This window comes from Cololabis saira, chromosome 3 (genome assembly GCF_033807715.1).
Source record: "Cololabis saira isolate AMF1-May2022 chromosome 3, fColSai1.1, whole genome shotgun sequence".
NCBI classification, from domain to species: Eukaryota; Metazoa; Chordata; class Actinopteri; order Beloniformes; family Belonidae; genus Cololabis; species Cololabis saira.
The window spans coordinates 40,515,037-40,535,608 of NC_084589.1; the positions used below are offsets into that span (position 1 = coordinate 40,515,037).

The 20,572-nt window shown below is 40.7% G+C and overlaps 1 protein-coding gene across 1 annotated transcript in view; it reads right to left on the bottom strand.

Moving 5' to 3' along the window:
• The window catches only part of vwde (von Willebrand factor D and EGF domains), a 56,180-nt gene that overhangs the window by 22,608 nt on the left and 13,000 nt on the right, over nucleotides 1-20,572 (bottom strand). The window contains exons 4-17 of the mRNA XM_061717984.1: nucleotides 19,348-19,569; nucleotides 17,015-17,104; nucleotides 15,834-15,975; nucleotides 13,862-14,076; nucleotides 13,680-13,757; nucleotides 13,234-13,503; nucleotides 12,258-12,454; nucleotides 9,701-10,446; nucleotides 8,026-8,162; nucleotides 5,669-5,833; nucleotides 4,936-5,040; nucleotides 2,963-3,077; nucleotides 1,473-1,741; nucleotides 258-477 (exon numbers count right to left, since the gene is read on the bottom strand). Coding sequence (XP_061573968.1) covers nucleotides 258-477; nucleotides 1,473-1,741; nucleotides 2,963-3,077; nucleotides 4,936-5,040; nucleotides 5,669-5,833; nucleotides 8,026-8,162; nucleotides 9,701-10,446; nucleotides 12,258-12,454; nucleotides 13,234-13,503; nucleotides 13,680-13,757; nucleotides 13,862-14,076; nucleotides 15,834-15,975; nucleotides 17,015-17,104; nucleotides 19,348-19,569 — 2,971 coding nt within the window. The remainder of the gene's footprint in view (nucleotides 1-257; nucleotides 478-1,472; nucleotides 1,742-2,962; nucleotides 3,078-4,935; nucleotides 5,041-5,668; nucleotides 5,834-8,025; nucleotides 8,163-9,700; nucleotides 10,447-12,257; nucleotides 12,455-13,233; nucleotides 13,504-13,679; nucleotides 13,758-13,861; nucleotides 14,077-15,833; nucleotides 15,976-17,014; nucleotides 17,105-19,347; nucleotides 19,570-20,572) is intronic.

Below are 20,572 nucleotides of genomic sequence, written 5' to 3' on the forward strand. Positions count from 1 at the left end.
TATATATAAAAAAGGATTACTGTAGATGAAATTGTTGCTTTGAGCCTTTCTTAAATATCATAACGACACCAAGATGCAACAGCATCTCGAACCACCGAACTCCCGTGTTAGAGAAGGGGGAGCAACATGTCCAGTCTTGAATTTGTATAAAGTTCTTGATGTTTGGGAGATGTTCCCTGCAAGCGCGTCTCAAACACATCTATGCTGCATTCCTGACCTTCCCTTTGTGATCCTGGACTACTAAACACAAACGTTACCCGTCATCCCGGGCGGGCAGATGCAGGAGAAGGAGTTGGGTCCGTCCACGCAGCGGCCCAGCCTACAGGGGTTGGGTTTACAGTCGTCCACGTCCACCTCACACCGGCTCCCGGTGAACCCGTCCACACACACACACGCGTACTCGCCGCTGCCGGCGGGGAGGTCAACGTTTGTGACGCACGAAGCTCCGTTCAGACACCCGCAGGGCTGCACGGACACCTGGAGGAAGACAGCATAAAGTACTTCAAAAGATATCAGCTGGACGAATCACTACACAGTGGATTAGAAAATGTAAAACTTGAAAAGAAAATGTGAAACTGAACATCCAAAATGTAATTCAACTCAACAAAAATGTACTAAATGCTCTACGAGTTGTGTTTAAATGCAGAGGTGGGTAGTAACGAGTTACATTTACTCCGTTACATTTACTTGAGTAAGTTTTGGGAAATGTTGTACTTTTAGGAGTAGTTTTGAATCACTATACTTTTTACTTTTACTTGAGTAGATTTGTGAAGAACAAACTGTACTCTTACTCCGCTACATTGAGCTTGTTACTTTTCTTTTATCCCTTTTATCCGCATACGCGTCAATCTCATGAGATCACTGAGTGATTCTTTGGGAAAAATGTTTGTTTTTGCATGTTTTGTCACATTTACACAGACTCAAACACACACAGAGTTTCTATGAGTTCATGGGCTTGTTCTAGTTCTGCCTGGTTAAAAAAGAAAAGTACAAAGGCTTGAAATTTTGTGCTACTTGTGCTTAATTTATTTTTTTATTCTGTTATTATTTTATTATTTATTAAAGTACTTGAATTTACTTTAAGATTATTTTAATTTAAGCTATTTTTATTATTTTTAATTTATTTTATTGATTTAATTTGCTTTAAGATGATTATTTTGTACTTTTGTCTGTTTGAATGGTTGTGTTAAAAAAATAAATCAGACGTTATTCAACAGTTACTCAGTACTTGAGTAGTTTTTTCACCAAGTACTTTTTTACTTTTACTCAAGTAATTATTTGGATGACTACTTTTTACTTCTACTTGAGTCATATTATTCTGAAGTAACAGTACTTTTACTTGAGTACAATTTTTGGCTACTCTACCCACCTCTGTTTAAATGACTGATCTGTGTTTCACATAACAAATAAGCAGCTATTTTACAGGACAATAACATTCTTTCTCCCGTATCTGTGGATGAATGTTGGACAACCTCTACAGACGCTTCAGTCTCAGCGCTGCAGTCGTCAGCCACGGTAAAGTGGAAACGGCGGGTCGCTGCGGGTTCAGCTGCGGGTTCGGCGGCAGCCTTCCACGTCAGCAGGCCGGCGGGAGACAGAGACGCTCCTGCAGGAGCCGACAGCAGCCTGAAGAGGACCGTGGAGCCCTCGGGGTCCCGGGCCTGGAGCTGGTAGATGAAATCCTCTTCCTGGAAGGAGCGGAGACGAAGGGGCGGCGGCTGGAACAGGGGAGGCTCGTTGTCTGACAGCAAAAAAAACAAAAAGCAGAAAACGAGAAAAAAGGTGGATGAATCTGTGATGTGATGGAGTCTGAGCGAGCTGTGAGGGGAAGCGGAGGTTCTGTGTAAGGGCTGGGCGATATATCGAGATTTTAATATATATCGATATATTTTCAAACGCGATATGGTACGAGACAATATCGTTTATATCGATTAAAAAAAATATATATATATATTTTTTTTTATGATTTTGATATAGCTTATTTTGTGACAAATTGACTTGAATGTTTTATTTGAGATTTGCACAAATGTTTTGTTATTTGCACAACTGTCAATCTCAGTGGAAAAGTCTGCCTGTTACTGTCTACATTGTATTAATTGCACAGTGTATTTTAATTTAATTGTTATGCAGGAAAGGGATATTTGTTTTATTTTATTCAAGAAGCATTTTTATTCTATATATGCAGGCAGTTTATTTTTATTTCATTTGTTTTATACATTTTGATATTGTGCAGACCTCTGTTAATAAAGGAACCTGTGTGACATTTGGCACGAGGCTTTGTATTAAAACTGACTGTTTTTTTTTACGGTTTGCCTCAGAAAAAAATGAAGCTAACAGAGATGCTATGCTATAATGCTTTGGGGGAAACCCCAATTATGGCACAGAAAAAATAACGATATACCGTATTTTCTGGACTATAAGCCGCACCTTTATATAAGCTGCATCCGCTCTATTTAAAAAAAAAGATATGCAAGCCGCAAATATTTATGTTGTTAGATTAGACATTTACTACATGTACAGAAGGATTTTGAACTGTAAATGATGTACATGTTTGTACCTAAATAGATCCTTTCCTAACAGTGTCTTTTAACACGGCAGCAACTTTGCTGATTAAAACGGGTAAGAACCAAGAGAAAATAACCGGTATTTATTTATCTATTTATCTGTTTGAAATCTGCTTCTACCTACTTCTATCTGCTAAAGAAGAAGTAGCGTATTCTTCTTTGCATTTATTTTGTCTTAGTTTTTATTCTAATTCCGGTTAGAGCGCCCGAGCGGTGGAAGAAAAATCCACAGAATAGCCGCACCTTTGTATAAGCCGCATGGTTCAAAACCTATGAAAAAAGTAGCGGCTTATAGTCCAGAAAATACGGTATATATCGAGTATCGCCATTTAGCTAGAAAATATCGAGATATGACTTTTGGTCCATATCGCCCAGCCCTATTCTGTGTAGCTACATACTCTCAGCTATGGACCAAGCGTGTTTGGACAGTTGTGGACGGCATGTGAGACAAGTGCTGCCAGGACTGGACTCCCCCTCGCCGTAACAGACACCCTCAATGCTGCAGGTTTTCTCCTGCAAACAAAGGAAATAGACAAGTGCAGAGTTTGTTCAGGGTGACCGGTGCAGACCGTAGAACCAGCCGCATGTTCTGCCAGTTCAATTTTGAAAACACACACAAAAAAAAAATCTACATTTTTTTGAGCACACAATTTTTAGATTATTTTCTAATAGTACAAAACTGTTGTTTTTTTTTAATTGTTTTGATTATGGGATGGTGCGTAGGTCTCAGAATTGAATCTATCAATTATGCTAAATCAGGGATTAAGTGGTTGACAACTCAATTAAAATGATTGAATGCAAAAGTAACAATTTTTCATTTCCTGGAAAGTAAAAAAAAGCCTCGTTTCAAGACCAGAGGACTATTTGAGACTGTTTTGCTCATTTTAAGAATTCTAGCCATGAAAAACTTTGTTGCCACATTGGCAAAGCTTTTGTTGCTCAAAATACGACAATTTTGAGTAAATTTAAGGAATATTAGGCTTAATTCTAGAGGGGTTGTTTGTCCAGTGCAGAGTCCTCACATCACTATCAATCCATTCTTCCCTCACGTGAGAACAAAACACAGAGATACTTGAATTCCTTCACCCTGGTCGGTATCTGACCCCTGACCTGGAGATCAGAGTGTATATTACAACAGAAACAAGTGATCGATTCAACGTGCAGATCTTCACTCTCTGTCATTAATGTGGAGAAGATAAGGCTCTTTATTCCGCCATCTATGGACAATGTCCAATTATGATTGGGATTATATCCTACAGGGCATCCCCGGGCAAACCGAGCATCACAAACCGGCTCAAAGAAGCCTCTTTTTGTTCACCGTTAGAAAAGACGTCACATATACTCTGAGGTGCTCATTTTTAAATGTGCCTAATGTTTGTTGCTAATGTTGTTGATACATACGTGAGACATGTGTTGTTTATAACGTCTGAAACCTCAATAAACCTCAATTGGCGGCTGTTAGGGGCCTGCAGAAAACACTATGGGTGAATGGGTAGATCTGTGTATATTTATGTACAGAAATGGGCAGCAAATTATATGTGTATGTATGCATGTGTATAGAGATATAAGTGTAAATAAGTATATTTATATAAATATTTATATGGGCATGTGGTACAAATATATAGAAATATTCAACTATGTGTATGTATGTATGCATGTATAAGTATGTGTGTGAGTATAATTACAGCGTATATAATAATAATAATAATAATAATAATAATAATAATAATAATAATAATAATAATAATAATAATAATAATAATAATAATAATAATAATAATAATAATGTTATTTAGCAGTGTGAGTACAGTGTGTGAATATTTATAAATACAGGTTAAATGATCAGTGAATGGGGGTAGGACTAAATAAGTTTACACTTCTTCCTACTCCTTTTTTGGCACATGTAGATCAAGATAGCAAGTTTTAAAGGATGAAATTCTTTGTTTTGTTGTTTTGTTTTCTTAAACTTCTCATGAATGGTGTTTATTTATTTTTTTACATGTACAAAAATAAAATAAATCAAATTAAATCAAATCAAATCAATAATATTCATCATAATCTCTGATTATGATGAATGATAATGAATCATCATAAAAGGGAAACGCCGGCCAGCTGAGGTTAAAAGGAAACGTTTAAACTCTTTAATTCTGCTCCTCAGTGCAGATGTGATCAGGTCTGATTGGGTTCAAGTATCCAAACATCATAGCTGCTTCCTAACATACTTCATTTGAAGTTGACTGACAGCTGTATGACACATCAGCGAATGTTTAATCTGCTTCCGACTGCGGGCTGTGTCCTGGGTTGCATCTGAAGTTTGCGTTCAGGATGTCAGTTATAATCGTCTGGAGTCTCTGTCAAAGAGGCGTCTCACCCTGAGTGTGCAGACGACGTCAGCGCCGAGGCTGCAGACCTGGCAGGCTCCGTCGTACAGGGTCAGGACCTTGGCGTTGCTGTAGCCGTAGCCGTCGTTGGAAACCTGCCATCAGCACAGGCGTGATTACTGCACATCGCCGGGGGAAACATCACACAAAGAAACCAAACAGTTGATTGTTAACCGTCACGCCGGGTCATTTCATTAAATATCCTCACAATGTGCCGTCTGTGGGTAATCTCCGGTGTCCTTTTACCCTGAAGTCGGTCCTGTGGACCTGGCGTGACCCGCCGTCTCATGTTTACTGAATCTACCTGCTGCGGCGGCCTATTCCCAGCATTCCCTTTTGTTTTCTGCACTTGGCAGTCATGTGATCCAACTAATCTGTTTTACACAATTGAGTCCGTTTTCTTGCCGAGCCGGGGGGAGACTTGACAGAAGCTCCAGCCGCACTCAGGCGACTCGTTTCTTTTCACGGCCCAGAAAAAGCAATCCAGACTCTCACATCTGCGCAGATCTACCGGGGGAGCACTCTGCAGCCGTTATTTACGTTGAGAAAATAAGGAAAACATTTGTTTTATGCGTATCTGAGGTTTCCAGGAAGCTTTGAGAACTGGGGCGGAGGTTAGATGGAGGAAGACAGGAACAAAAGCTGAGAATTAGGAAACTGAGAGGAAGACGAGTGTTGAAAAGAAAATCAGAACTGATGAGTTCACTAGGGGGGGGGACTAACTTTGATCTGCCAGCGGGCCACTGGTCCGTTCGTCTCCGTCCGCCAGTCCACGCCTGCAGGAGCCCGGCGGTCCTCCAGGGGGAGCTGGCACTCCAGGGCCGTCACGTCCAGAAACGTGGCCTTCACAAACTGAGGCGCGTCCAGAACCCATTCACCATCCTCAAACTTCACAAGAAATGTAGGAAGAAAAGAAGAAGAGTCGTAACACAGACAAACACACAGAGGTGTCAAGTAACGAAGTACAAATACTTCGTTACCTTACTTAAGTGGAAATTTGGTTATCTATACTTCACTGGAGTAATTATTTTTCAGACGACTTTTTACTTTTACTCCTTACATTTTCACACAATTATCTGTACTTTTTACTCCTTACATTTTAAAAACAGCCTTGTTACTCAATTTCATTTCGGCCTTTAAAAAAAAACTATCCAGTTAAATTGCTCCATCCGGATAGAGTGAATTTGGTTGTGGTTGTTTCAGATGTTCTTGTCCAGTTTTGTTCTTACATCCGTTCCCTCAGATTCCTGCAACTAAACTTGGATGTTCATTCCAATAAAGGTTAGGATAAATGATAACATGCCTCTGAAGTTTGACTTTTTGAACCATTACAATACTTATAGGCAACTAGTCATCATATCTGCTGCTCTCTGAAACACACGTTAATGCTCAATAGTACACATATATGGTTCTTTAATATATTTGCATTATACTAAGATGCATTCATTTTCAATGGCTTTTGTCCCTAATGGCTTTTTTCCCCCTTACATTACTTTTACTTTTATACTTTAAGTAGTTTTGAAACCAGTACTTTTATACTTTTACTTAAGTAAAAAACTTGAGTTGATACTTCAACTTCTACAGGAGTATTTTTAAGCTCTAGTATCTATACTTCTACCTGAATAATGAATGTGAATACTTTTGACACCTCTGCAAACACAAGAGTATGAATACAAAAATCTGTTAATTATACATGTATAGTTCTTAAATCGGTCAGTTGTAGGTACACGGGGACCTTGTGTCCTCCTCGTTCTGACTGTCCTTCACACGTCGGCACGCTGGACCGACACCAGCTCTCATAACAGAGTTAAAGCTGAGATCATCCACTGCTCTGCTACACAAGTTTACCTGCACTAACAGAAAGTTGCCTTAATCCGACTGATATCGAAGTTTTAAAAGCTATGTTTACACCTTAGCCGGGCCAAACTGAAGCTCTTGAGATGGAGCTTCTAGTGCCAGATAATCCAGTCCTAAACCGAGTTATTCCGGCATGTATTAGGGATGTGCGGATCCATGATGAAATATCGATACCAGATCTGTTTGCTCTAAAATCGATTCTCAAACTAAAATATCGATACTTTTGATACTTCAGTCATTTGTGGTAATGTATATCATTAACAGGAATACGGTGGAAAGTAACTAAACTATTCAGATTTTGTCTAAATGACACACTGTTGGTAGGAACTACTTTTTTTATTTTTATTTTTATAGTGGTTCTTATTTTAGTGTATTATTATCTTATTTATTTTAATGGTTTCATCATTTTACTTAGGACCTTTTTTAGTGATCAAAACACCTTTTTCAAACACTGGTTTTTCTGTTGTCGTAATAGCTTGGCTATATTGTAAATGAGGACGCTACCTCAGTATCCTTCTGAGTTTGAAATAAATAGATAAATAAGTGACTCTGATGTCTTGTATTCTTAAGATATCTAAAATACAGCAATTTCTTTAGATTTACCGGGCACATTAGGTGTATTTGCACAATGTATCGGTATCGAATCGGTATCGCTGATACCAGAGTTTTACTCAATATCGGATTGGAAAGGAACTCGTGGTATCCAACATCACTAGTATGTACACACAACCCACGCTTAGCCGAGCTAGTGTTTCCCCCTGGACTTGGGAATAATAACAGCCACGGCATCACAACAACATGGTAACAGAAGAAGAAGAGGGAGACTTTGCTGCATTTTACCTGCAACATAATCAGTTTAGTATGTACGACATTTACAGAGATGCTGCATCGTTAGAGTCCATTTTTTCGCATGTTTCTATGTGAAAGTGCGTGTGGCGCCACCTAGCGTCGCAAACTCGAACGCACCTCACTCAATAATCGATTGTCTTCTTGCGCATGTTAAATTGGATGACTCCAAACCTCCAGTTTAATCCTGAGCTGGATTGTTGCCAATAGCTTGATTTAGATGTGCATGTAACCGCACTGATTGTGACACATTAAAAGGGATGTTTGTGGAAGATTGTGTCCAAAGTCGGCTGACAACTGCTCTGGGGACAACTTGTCTTTTTTAATTGAGGTAGTGCTGATAAAAATTAGAGGACAGAAGTAAAAGCTCAACGTACCTTCTCTTTAACAAACTCACACTTGAGCTCATAGGAGTTCTTGAAGCCCTGACCGTGGACGTGGACGAGCGAACAGTCTCCTTTACGGACGTCGCACAGACCGTCTTCCTCCAGCCGGCTGATTTCTGGGATCTGGTCTTCATCACGTCAACAATAAAAAACAAAGGAAGAATATTTTATTGCAGTGGATCAATGAAAAAGGACCAACTGTTAAAGGCTGGTAAATAGTTGTGTTTGATCTGGTGCCATTAGAGTACCTTACATGTATATTACATTCAAAAACAGAACAATTCTATAAGGTTGGGGAGCCCTACTAGAGCCTGATGTCTCTAATATCATGTTGCAGGGATTTTCTTGACTGGTCATAACGTACATTTTTACTGTAACCCAGCGTATTATTTACATGGATCTGAGCTGGTGTTTAGTTTAGTTTAGTTTTTTTGTTCTGTTTGTTTGTTTGCCTGTTTTTCTTGTTATTTCTGTGGATCATGTATCCATCCTTTACTTGTAAAAGTGAAAAAATAATAAGAATCTTCACTCTAACCAGAGACTGTGCACTACACAACACCAGCTTGTTTTATTTATTGGTCTATGTACTTTTTATGCTGTCTGTTGCTGCTTTTTTGTATTAATTGTATTTTAACTTATAAAATGTGTGTTTTTAACTGTGTCTTTTGTAAGGTGACCTTGGGTGACCTGAAGGGCGCCTCTAAATAAAATTAATTATTAGGGCCCGAGCACTGACAGTGCGAAGGCCCTATTGTATCTGTAGGAATTTCTTCTGACGAAATGAGGGCCTTTTTGCCCCCCTAAACGTGCCCCAAAAGTCACCAAATTTTGCACGCAAGCCAGGCCTGGCGAAAAATTTGATATTTAATGGTTTTCATTAATGGGCGTGGCCTAATGGCTCAACAGCGCCCCCTAGAAAACTTCGTGCCTCAAGCCCCTCAATACGGTTTGACGTACATGCACGAAAATCAGTACACACCTGTATCATGTCGCAACTTAAAGAAAAGTCTCTTGGCGCCATCGCCGAAACCGAACAGGAAGTCGGCCATTTTCAATGAATCGTGTAATTGACTTTGACTTTGACTAATTTTGGCGCAATTTATGCCATTTCTTCGGTCGTTTCTTCGCCCGAACCGTAACGTAGACCCAGGTGTGTTATACATCAAAATGTGCGTCTCGATCCTGCGACAACGCACATTACTTTTCTCAGTCAAAAGCGTTACCGTGGCGACGCTAGACGCCAAAAAGCGCGCCCACCTTTCATCTGATTGGTCCATATGTGATAGTTCCTACTTTCTGCCATAACTTGAATGGTTTGACATAAAGACTCGTGGGTGGTGTCATCGGACCCAGTTTTGAGTCCTTAAAAATAATTGGTGCAAATTAGCCCCGCCCCTTCTTCTGATTGGTCGATATTTGATAGTCCCTATTCTCTGCCATAACTTTGATTGGTTTGATATAGAGAGTCGTGGGTGGTGTCATCGGACATGGTTTTGAGTCTTTGACCTTTATTGGTGAAAATTGCACACACGAGGGCACGTTCATCGCTGCTTGCAGCTTTAATTATTATTATTATTATTAAAAACAAAACATTGCAGACAGGGTGGACTGTGAGACCTGGGATCCCCGTCCAAATGGAGTGAGTGTTACGAGCTGGGTGTTTTACCAGAGAGGACGCTGCAGTCGTACGACCCGAACCCCGGGAAGCAGACACACCCCCGCTCCGTGCACTGGCCATTCCCGTTGCACAGATCGGGACACTTGAGGGCGGCCACGGCCTCCGGGTGCTCCTCCTCTCCCCCCGGCGCCTCCACCAGCCTCCTCTCGCACTCGTTCTCCAGTAAGGGCAGGGTGGCGCCCAGCCAGGACGTGTCGTCCTTCAGCTGCAGGTCGGCCACACACATGGCCACCACGTGGCGGAGCAGAACCTCCTCCAGCAGCCGCCTGCAGCCGGCGGCCGTGCTGGAGTCGGCCACGGCGCGCTGACACTGGGCCCGGGCCCGCTGCCGGGTCAGGCCGGACGGCGTGGGCCACACCGGCGACGCGTCGGGCCGGGCCGGTGCTTCCTGGTCCTCCGGGAAGAAGTAGGAGGATCTTCGGGCTTGTCGTCGGCCCCGGCGCTGACCTCTACCTCTAGAGGGGCTGCCACCCCTCCGGGCAGGGCGACCCGGGTGGTTCCGGCGGCCTCCAGGAGCCGTCAGCGGCTCCACTGAGCTCATGTACTCAGCCGTGACGTCCAGCGTGGGGATGACACTGTGGAGATGGACGTTTCCGTGACTGGAGCAGTCTGGGGAGGCGGTCGGTTCAGACCGGGTTCTGGGAGGCGGGACTCGGCAGGAGCAATGCTGGTGGATCTCCTGGGTGTCCAGGTGGGACGGCAGAGCGTCAAACAGGCTGCCGCCGGCGGGGAGCCTGACGGAGAAGAGCAAAGCGTCTCAGCGAGCAGGAAACACAACTTATGGCCACATGGGGAAGAATAAATCTTCTGTATTAACAAAAGAGCCACCGACAATACTCCGTCAATGAGAGAGGACGGTCCGGCGTGTCTTGTAATACCACGTTGCCCCACTAGAGGCGCATTTCTTTGAGTCCAGGGGCAATATTGATGCTAGGACTCTCTTTAATACGTCTTTTTATTATATTTTTAGCTATTTTTTACCAATTAATGTAAATTTAATTGTTTAAGACCACATCTTATTATTTGGTTTGTAATACACAGAGGTGGGTAGTAACGAGTTACATTTAATTTACTTGAGTAAGTTTTGGGAAATTTTGTACTTTTAGGAGTAGTTTTGAATCACTATACTTTTTACTTTTACTTGAGTAGATTTGTGAAGAAGAAACTGTTCCTCTTACTCCGCTACATTAGGCTACGTTGAGCTGTTACTTTTCTTTTATCCCTTTAATCCGCGTACGCGTCAATCTCATGACATCACTGGGTGATTCTTTGGGAAAAATGTTTGTTTTTGCATGTTTTGTCACATTTACACAGACTCAAACACACACAGAGTTTCTATTAGTTCATGGGCTTGTTCTAGTTCTGGTTAAAAAAGAAAAGTACAAAGGCTTGAAATTTTGTGCTACTTGTGCTTAATTTATTTTTTTATTCTGTTATTATTTTATTTATTTTATTATTTATTAAAGTACTTGAATTTACTTTAGGATTATTTTAATTTAAGCTATTTTATATAAATTTTAATTTATTTTATTGATTTAATTTGCCTGAAGATGATTATTTTGTACTTTTGTCTGTTTGAATGGTTGTGTTAAAAAATAAATCAGACGTTACTCAACAGTTACTCAGTACTTGAGTAGTTTTTTCACCAAGAACTTTTTTACTTTTACTCAAGCAATGATTTGGATGACTACTTTTTACTTCTACTTGAGTCATATTATTCTGAAGTAACAGTACTTTTACTTGAGTACAATTTTTGGCTACTCTACCCAGCTCTGGTAATACATCCCACAGATTAAACATTCTTAAAAGTGATGTTACTTTTGTTTACTGTCCGATACTTCACCTTCTAGAGATTTAAAATGATTGCAGTTCTTTTAATTTGCCTCCGGTGTTCAGTCATCACAAATATACAGGATTTATTAAATGTAAAATGGATGTAAAATCTCACGTTTTTTTTAAACCAGCCTTTAAGTATGTTTACTTCTGTTACACAGTTGGATGTTTTAGCATGTGAGTTAATGGAGTTCGGGTCCCGTTTAAAGCGAGTGGTCAGTTGATGATCTGCATTTTGTATTAATTCTTGGTCCACTTTTTATTAATTCCTGTATTAATTCAAGTCCACCAGGAACCTGTTGGAGATATTTTGATATTTTGGAAAACTGTCTATTGCCGGTAAAAATAACTAGAAATCATAGAAAAATGATTGAGTGTTGAGGGAAATAACGGTTGACTAAGATGAAAATTCAAATGAGCTTTCCAGCAGTACCTAAATGCACCATGTACGTACGAATCTGTGAGGCTTCTTTGAGGCGTGACACGAGTCTCACAACCATTTGTGCGTATTAATAGCTTTGTGTGTGTGTATCAGGTGATTTGTGCGTATTTAATGATTTGTGTGTAGGAGGCTTTTTGAATTCGTAATGATCATTTTTTCTGTAACTTTGAGCAAGTTACGCACAAATCTAATAATACACACAAATCAAGAGCTACGCACACACAAATGTCGATTTTCTCTCCATAGTAAAGCGTCTCCGTGACCACGCACCTCCATTCAGAGAGGAACGCCTGCACATCCTCCAGGTCGGCACCACCGGCTGCGTGGAAGTCGTTGCCCGGCTGCCCGTCGTAGGTCCCACACAGGCCCTCGGTGTGGCTCCGGTCCGACCCGGGGGCCCTCAGCGTCAGACTCATCCCCCAGTCGGACACGTCGGCGCGAACAAACGCTCCAGATGAGAAGGTTATCTATGAAAGGTCAAACGTTCAGAGGAGCGAGAGCACACTGTACCAGCTTATACGAGCGTCCATATATATACCGTATTTTCTGGACTATAAGTCGTTTTTTTTCATAGTTTGGCCGGGGGTGCGACTTATACTCTGAAGCGACTTATGTGGGAAATTATTAACACATTATTAGCGGTATATCATTTAACATGTTATTTTCACACTAAACTGCAAGAGGGTGAACTGCAACTGACGATGAGTCTGACGTAAGCGACGTAGAAGAGGAAGCTTCTACCATCTTCTACCTCCGGTGTTAGCGGAGTTGTTTAAAAGTGACACAGAGAATGTAGATTTTATTGGATTTTAGTTATTTGGAGTGACGCGGATGGTTTGGTCAAGTTCTTAGTATGTTATTTATGCTATAGTTATCTGAATAACTCTTAATATGTTATGTTACCAGGCACGTTCTCAGTTGTGTCATGTAATGTAAGCATACCGTACAATTATTCAGCCTGTTGTTGCCTCTATTCTATTGTTATTTTAAATTGCCTTCCAAGATGACATGTCTGTTCTTGGTGTTGGACTTTATAAAATACATTTCCCCCAAAAATGTGACTTAAACTCCAGTGCGACTTATATATATGTTTTTTCCTTCTTTATTACGCATTTTATGGCTGGTGCGACTTGTACTCCGGAGCGACTTATAGTCCGGAAAATACGGTACAGATGAGTCCTGCTTTAAATACTCGGATCTTCCTCCGTAATCTGTGCGATGCCTTGAAAGTAAAGGATTCACTCACGGTGACTTTGCGTCCCTGGTAGGACTGGGCGATCCGAGCGCCGCTCTGGCGCAGGTCTCTGCTCTTCACAGTCAGCCGAGGCTTGGTTTCGCCCATTTCCCCATCGCACATGTCGAAGGCAATAACGTCGCCTCCGTGCCTCGCCACGAAGCCACAAACGCAGGAGGCGGCGTGCACCAGGCTGCCGCACTCCCACTGACGGACGTGGACCTCGAAGGGCCAGAAGCTGCTCTTGTACAGAACAAAGGTGCCTACTTGATAGTTCTCATAGTACCTGAGTACACAGAAAGGTATTCACAGGGTTTTTAGTTACTTTTTACAGACATAGAGGGAAAAAAAAACCTTAATAATCAGGACATAACTGAAAAAAGTGAACAAAACTGCAATCAAATATGACAGACTGCACAATATGATCCAAAATGATCACGAGTTCATCAAAAAGCGAGGTACCTGCCATCAAACGTGATGAGGTGTGGATCAGTGAAGGAGTAGCAGAAGGCAGCAGGAACATCCTGAACTACTATCTGAAACAGAGACGCCGGTTTGCTTCCATCTCAGACTGCCGTACATATATGAAAGATCAGAAACCAGCACTGGCGGAGCTGCAGCCATTACTGGACGCCTTTACCTGAACGGGTTCTGGTGTGTATCCGCTCCAGAGGAAACTGTGCGAGACGATGGGCTGAACAGAGATAAGAGTTCTTTTATCGTCCTCCCTGACGAAGTCCGTGACGGGGCTGAAGTGGATCAGGACCCGGCTGCAAACCCCGTCCCTGCAGGGGCCGCGGGTCAGATCCACCACGCAGGACGACAGAGACACATCTGGACCCAACACACCATCATCTGGAAACAAAAAACAGGATTTAGATCAGGATAAATCGTTAAAAAGTCAAAAAAGAGGCAAGAAATTACAAGCTTTAATGAACAATGTTTAAATAAACTTTAAAGATTTAAATGTGACGTGAATATTTTTAATTAAAATGACATTGTTGTTAGCAAACGTCATTAAAAACCTGCAAACCAAATATATAGCTTTATTATTTGTATGCACATAAAAGAACTGATAAACTCCAGCATACTAAATCTCACCCACAGCATCTCTAAAGATAAAAAAACAAAACTACTTGTAAAATAAATGCTATTTTCAGCGTAACAAAAAGGGTTGCATTTGATCATTGGTTTTGGCAATAAAAAACACTTTTACAATCTTATTGTACCACTTTTTACTTTCCATAAATTGTTCTTGGATGAAAACAGGATGCCAGAGTCATGGTTTTTGTTTTTTATTCTACTGTTTCACTAAGTTTCCTGGTTTTGTGAATTTCTTTCCTTTCCTCCCTGCTGAGCCATCTGTGTTTTTCCGATCCGACTGTGTTCATTCATGGATTTTATCTCATTTGTGCCGTTGAAGGTTTTTGAGTTATTTCAGATTCCGGCCTGTGCAGCAGTTTTTGTCTTTGTTTGATTAAAGGACTTGGCTTGTACTCCTGCTGCCTCAGTCTCCTGCCTTTGGGCCTTAACAACACATATATTACATGCCCTCATGTAATATATGACCTCAGAACATCACTGGTTGTCAAACCTGAGCAGCAGATACTCAGTCTGAACCAGTTGAACTAAAATTAAAAGGGAACATAGGGGAAACCTAAACTTCAAATCTTTATTTGTGCGTACAAAGAGAAGAAGTTTTTGTGTATCAGTTTGTGGAATCAAACTGTGGAATGATTTGAATTTGGAGTTAAAAGAATGTACAAACATAAAACAATTTAAGAAGAAATATAAAGACATTTGAGGTATAAAAGTGAAGACTGTGTTTAAAGATCAGCAGCTGTGTGTGTTTTGCTATTTCGTCATGTTGTCTTTTGTATGTTTGTATAGATATACGTATTATATTCATATCATAGTCAGATTATATTTATATCATAGTTACTGTATATTATATTTATGATAGAGCTTACATTTGGTATTAAACAGGTTATTTTTGTAAAAATGATATATATTTATTTATACAAATTAGTGTATAGTATAAAACGTAAATACAGGCATATAATTTATATTTAGTTGTGGAAAGGGGGTGGGATTAAATATGTTTATACTTTTTCCCACTCCTTTTCGAACATGTAACTGAAATATGTTTTTTTGATGTGGTTTTTTTTTCTTTATGTGGTGGAATGCCCACCTGTATTTGTTTCTCTTATCTTTTTTTCTTTTTTTTTTTTATACGTGTTCGAAATAAATACATTAAAAAAAAAAAGAACCATGTGCCATTTTCACTTTCACAGGTTTTTTGTACGTAGGTAAAAACAAGTGAATTAAATGTATGAGGGCCACAGGACGGCTACCTGCCAGGCGACAAGACTATGAGCCTGTGACATGAGTGGATGGCAGTACACCGACCCAGATAAATCACCACCACCCAAGTATATTTAGTATCCCGATTAAATATTTATTTGGACATATTAAGATATATAGGAGGAACGATTTGACTGAAATGTTTTCTTCACGTTTAAAGATGGCTAAAAGTAAAACCTGCACTTGGACATGTGACTGGCTTCAACAGCAGTTGTTATCGTTGGTTATCATGTGATTAAACTCCCCACCTTGGCTGCTCGTGCTGAGCTGCAGGGACAGAGAGCACTTCTCTGCAGACGACCCTTCTGGACACGGGACAGGAACTGTGCTCTCGACCAGCAGCTCATACCGCCGCCCATCCTCAGATACGCTGCTCGCTTCTGGTATTAGCTGCACAAAACATCGTTTAAAAAGACGACCAGTCAGCCAGTATGCACAGATGAACTTGTCTGAAGGACACCCCCAAGAAAACTTTGCCTATCCCCTCTGTCTTTGGGTGAAAGGCGGGATACTTGATGGAAAGATTGCCTGTCCATCACTTAAAATCAGTACTCGAGTTGTAAAAAACAAAACAGGGGGAAGGTGGATTTTATCATATGGGGACAGATAATTTGTGCTGATTACAAATAATATAAAATATTACAATTAATAGCGCTGACCAAAACACCTGCAGAAATACTGCAGGAATGACATAGCAGCAGTTAAATGCAGCCTTCTGTAAGCTTTAAATATCCACTGGGCTTACATCAAATACATCAAAACACAACAATAAAAAACAGTTTTCTGAACTTATCAATATGACTCTGTCCTTCACAGGATAAGTAAAATGGATCACTGCAAAAACTCAAAATCTTAACAAGAATATTTGTCTTATTTCTAGTTAAAATGTCACATTTTAGTAAAGAAAATCTCATTACACTTAAAACAAGACTCATCACTGGAAAAAACAATTTCCACCTGTTTCAAGTAGATTTTTAGAAAATTTTTAGAAAATCTGCATGTGGAACAAGATTTTTTTGCTTGTAATGAGAAGATAAATCTTGTCCCATTGGCAGATTTTCCTAATTATTTCAAGTGAAAATTTACTTTAAACAGGTGAAAATTTTCAAATAAGTTATTTTTCTGGTGATGACTCTAAATGTTGAAATAGCAGTAAAACCACATTCATTGATGAAATGACATAAGGGATGGAAAGGGGGGACGGCAGTTTTACAGGATGGCAGTTTTACGTATTTATTTCAGGGGGGGATGCCATGCCCCCTCATCCCCCTTCAACTCGAGTACTGCTTAAAATACAACAATAATTTGTAACCAAGAGTAAATTAGATTGGCCTGTAAACTTTAAATCAATAAAAAAATGAATATTTTTTATTGAAAAGCAGGACAAAGGACACGTTCGTGCATGAAACAACCGTTAACTGACTTATACCCTTATCCCAGCAAAGAACTCCCGGCTTTCCGCTGAAGCGCTTCGGACATCAGGATCCTCCAAGAAGAAACTGGAGCAGGAGCAGTAAATCTGAGAGGAGACACAGATGCACGGATTTTATTTCCATCTCACCCCCCCTTCAATGTTAAGACATTCAGCAGGTCACATGCGTAGGCTCAATTTATTATCAGTCGTTATGCTTTTAACCCTGGACCACCAGCGATGGAGGTACTGCGAATATTTAATACCACAATTGTGGAATGAGAGAAACAAACAAAGGACATTTACAAGATCTGTTATGTACTTTATTTATTTATATTTCCTCACTAAGCAGTCAGCTCCCAGAGGTGTGGAGATTAAATATCTCTCTCAGGGAAAACAACGTCACGAGGAATTGTTTGGATAGTGTCAGATGAGCCACTGAAACGATGGAGACACGTTTGATTACAAGTTTTCAGTTTGTAACTGCGTCTCAAACTATGTTATTGATACAGTTTGAGATGCAGTCAGTCAAAACCAAGGAGATACCTTTAAGACATAAAAAAGAAAGAAATCTTAAGACCAGAAAGATACAGATGAAGAAATGAGCAGAGGAAAACTCCCCCCTGAGCGTTCCTGCTCTGAGGATTAGGACATTTTATGATTTAGGTGCTTGTTTTTCCTCACACTCAGCAAACTGAGCCGTTCTCATGCACATACTAAGCTAAGACCAACAACAAACAACTGTAAATCAGATCATTTTAGTTCTGAATGTCAGTGACCATGAGCCTAGTCTCCACCAGCAGTGTGCTCTTAGGTTTCTAGATCAAAGTATTGTGTAGAAATACTGAGATCTAGACCAGGGCTGTCAGAGTCGATCCCTGGAGGGCCGATGTCCTGCATGTTTTACATATTCCCTACTTTAACACACCCGGATAGACATGGCTGTGTCATTAGTTAGAGCTTTTCACTCAGGTCCACTTTAATTCTATTCCCTAAAGCCCAAACCAATCAAACACAGATGTCAAACTCCAGTCCTCGGTGCTGGCTCTCCTGCACATTTCAGATGTTCCCCTGCTTCGAAACACCCTGACACAAATGACTGTCCTGACCTTGAACTTAGAGTGGGAGCCCTGCCGCTGATACAGAAACTTAGGCCCAATCCCAATACTCCCCTACTTTCTTTCACTAGCCCTACTTTCTATCACTACCCCTAAAAAAGAAGGAACAGATTTTTTGGGCACTTGAAATCTTTCCAGGGCCCTGTCCCAATACTCCCCCTACTCCTACTTTTCAGCACCACCACTAATCAGGAAGCTGAGAGCCAAAAGCTGTTTTAATTTCAGCTGTAGCGCTGTTAATATGCCACTTTATTAAGTTTTAATATTTTTTCAGGCGTTAAAGTAACCGTTAAGATCCCCAACCTGGGCTCAGTTTATCCAAATAACGCCTGTTAAGAAATTTGATCTGATGTTTTCGGAGATGAGAAGAGCCGCCGGTCCGGGGCCCAGCAGCAGCAGCTCACGTTCAGACGTGATCGCCAGGTCAACCTGCGCCGTCGTCCAGGGGGAGAAACCTGCAGCTCTGTGGAGAATTACCACTGGCTGAAATAAATCATTTAGGAAGATAAATGTTGGTTTAATAGATGAAATCTAACAGTTGTAGCTACGCCTGTTAAGAAATTTGCTCAGAAAATTACGGGATTTCTGCCTGCCTGCCGGCTCAGGAGCTGATTTATGGTTCTGCGTTAAATCGACGCAGAGCCTACGGCGTAGGGTACGGCGTACGGCGCGCGTCGCCGTGTAACCTACGCCGTAGGCTCTGCGTTGGTGTAACGCGGGACCATAAATCAGCCTTTATTCTGGCGAGGTTGCAACAACGGGCAAACTAGTGATTATGTACATTCACTGAGTGAATATTATGAAAGTAAAATATATATTTCTCGCTAGAAATTTAATCAAAATGCATTTTTATGCAGAAACTAACTCAAAATATTGATTTTATTTACAAAAAAATAAGAAATGTCTGCCATGTTTTTTTTTTTATTCAGTCCGCAAATGACGACGAAAAGCATTCTGGGAAATTTTTCTGTCCCTAGATCAGCTAGTGTGCATCCGAAAACACTCAATCCGTAGGGACAGATTCATAGCCACTACACTACTTTTCTTCACTACCCCTAGGTGGAAAGAGGAATTGGGACACCGCTACCCTCACAGGAACGCGCAAAATTTAGGGGTAGGACTGAAAACTAGGTAGGGGGAGTATTGGGACAGGGCCTTAGTCATCCTACAACATCCCACTCAGAAATGAACCGGGAACTGAACTAAAATGACGTGAAAGCGCCGGAGTCCCACCTTGTCCCCCAAGCGGAGGTTGAAGCCGTCCAGCTCCATCAAGGCTGAGGTGTGGATGGTGGTCTCCTGCTTGAGCTCCTCCCTCCTGCCCTCAGGTGAGAGGCGAGACCAGGTCACGACGAAGCCCAGCGAGCCGTTGGAGCTGCTCTGGAAGCTGCACCTCAGGTAGACGCCGTCACCCGTCTCTTCCGAGAAAATCACCGGCTCGGACGGAGTCGGAGGCTGATCGGCCGAGGCAGCAGAAACACCGGGTAGATGAGTGACGGGGAGCTGTTGCTCTGTGTCTGCTCTGGGAACAGTTTCTAAAAACATCAATAAATGAATGAAAATGGAAATAATTTGACATTAGAGTTGAGCATAAAAGTATAACGGTCAATATTATGTCTGGGTTTTTGAAAAAAACAACAACAATCTTCATATTAAGCTTCATGATTCATATTTTGTAAACTCAGTCTGGCATAAAGTGTTAAAATTAGTATCATCAGACAAAATGCAGCCCACGAACAAATCCATATATTTCTTTTTGTGATGGGAAAACCATCTGGTACAGACATAATATACACTTGATTGGAGGACTAAACTTGCTTCCTCTGAAACAAATAGAGGAAAATATAATTAATTTTTACTGTCTGTAAAAACTGAAAGACTATCAAACAGCTGGTAATCTGTCTAAAGTTATATTTACTGTAAACAAACCTCATCCTTGGGGTTGTCATCGACCAAAAGTAAACATGGAAACAACACATTGACTAAATTAAAGGGAAAATTTCAAAATCACTCGCAATCCTGTATAAATCCAGAAATGTACTGAATTCCAAGGCCTTGCATTTGATTTACTACTCATTGATTGTTCCCTATTTATCTTACTGTGTGGAATTGTGGGGATCCACCTTTAAAACCACCTTAAATTCAATAATAAAACTTCAAAAACGAGCCATACGTATCATCAATAAGGCGTATTACTAAGCTCACACAGATCCACTTTTTCTAAATTCTCATGTTATTAAATTTTATGATTTGTTTTTTTTTTAAATCATGCAAATTATGTTCAAAGCAAAATCAAAAATGCTCCCTGACCCAATACAGAGGTTCTTTTCAATTCAGGAAACTCCCTATAATCTTAGAGGTGTCTGCAATTTCACAGTACAAAAAGCTAAAAAAGGTATGAAAAGGAGATGTGTCTCCATTACTGGAGTTAAATTCTGGAATTATGCCAACATACATT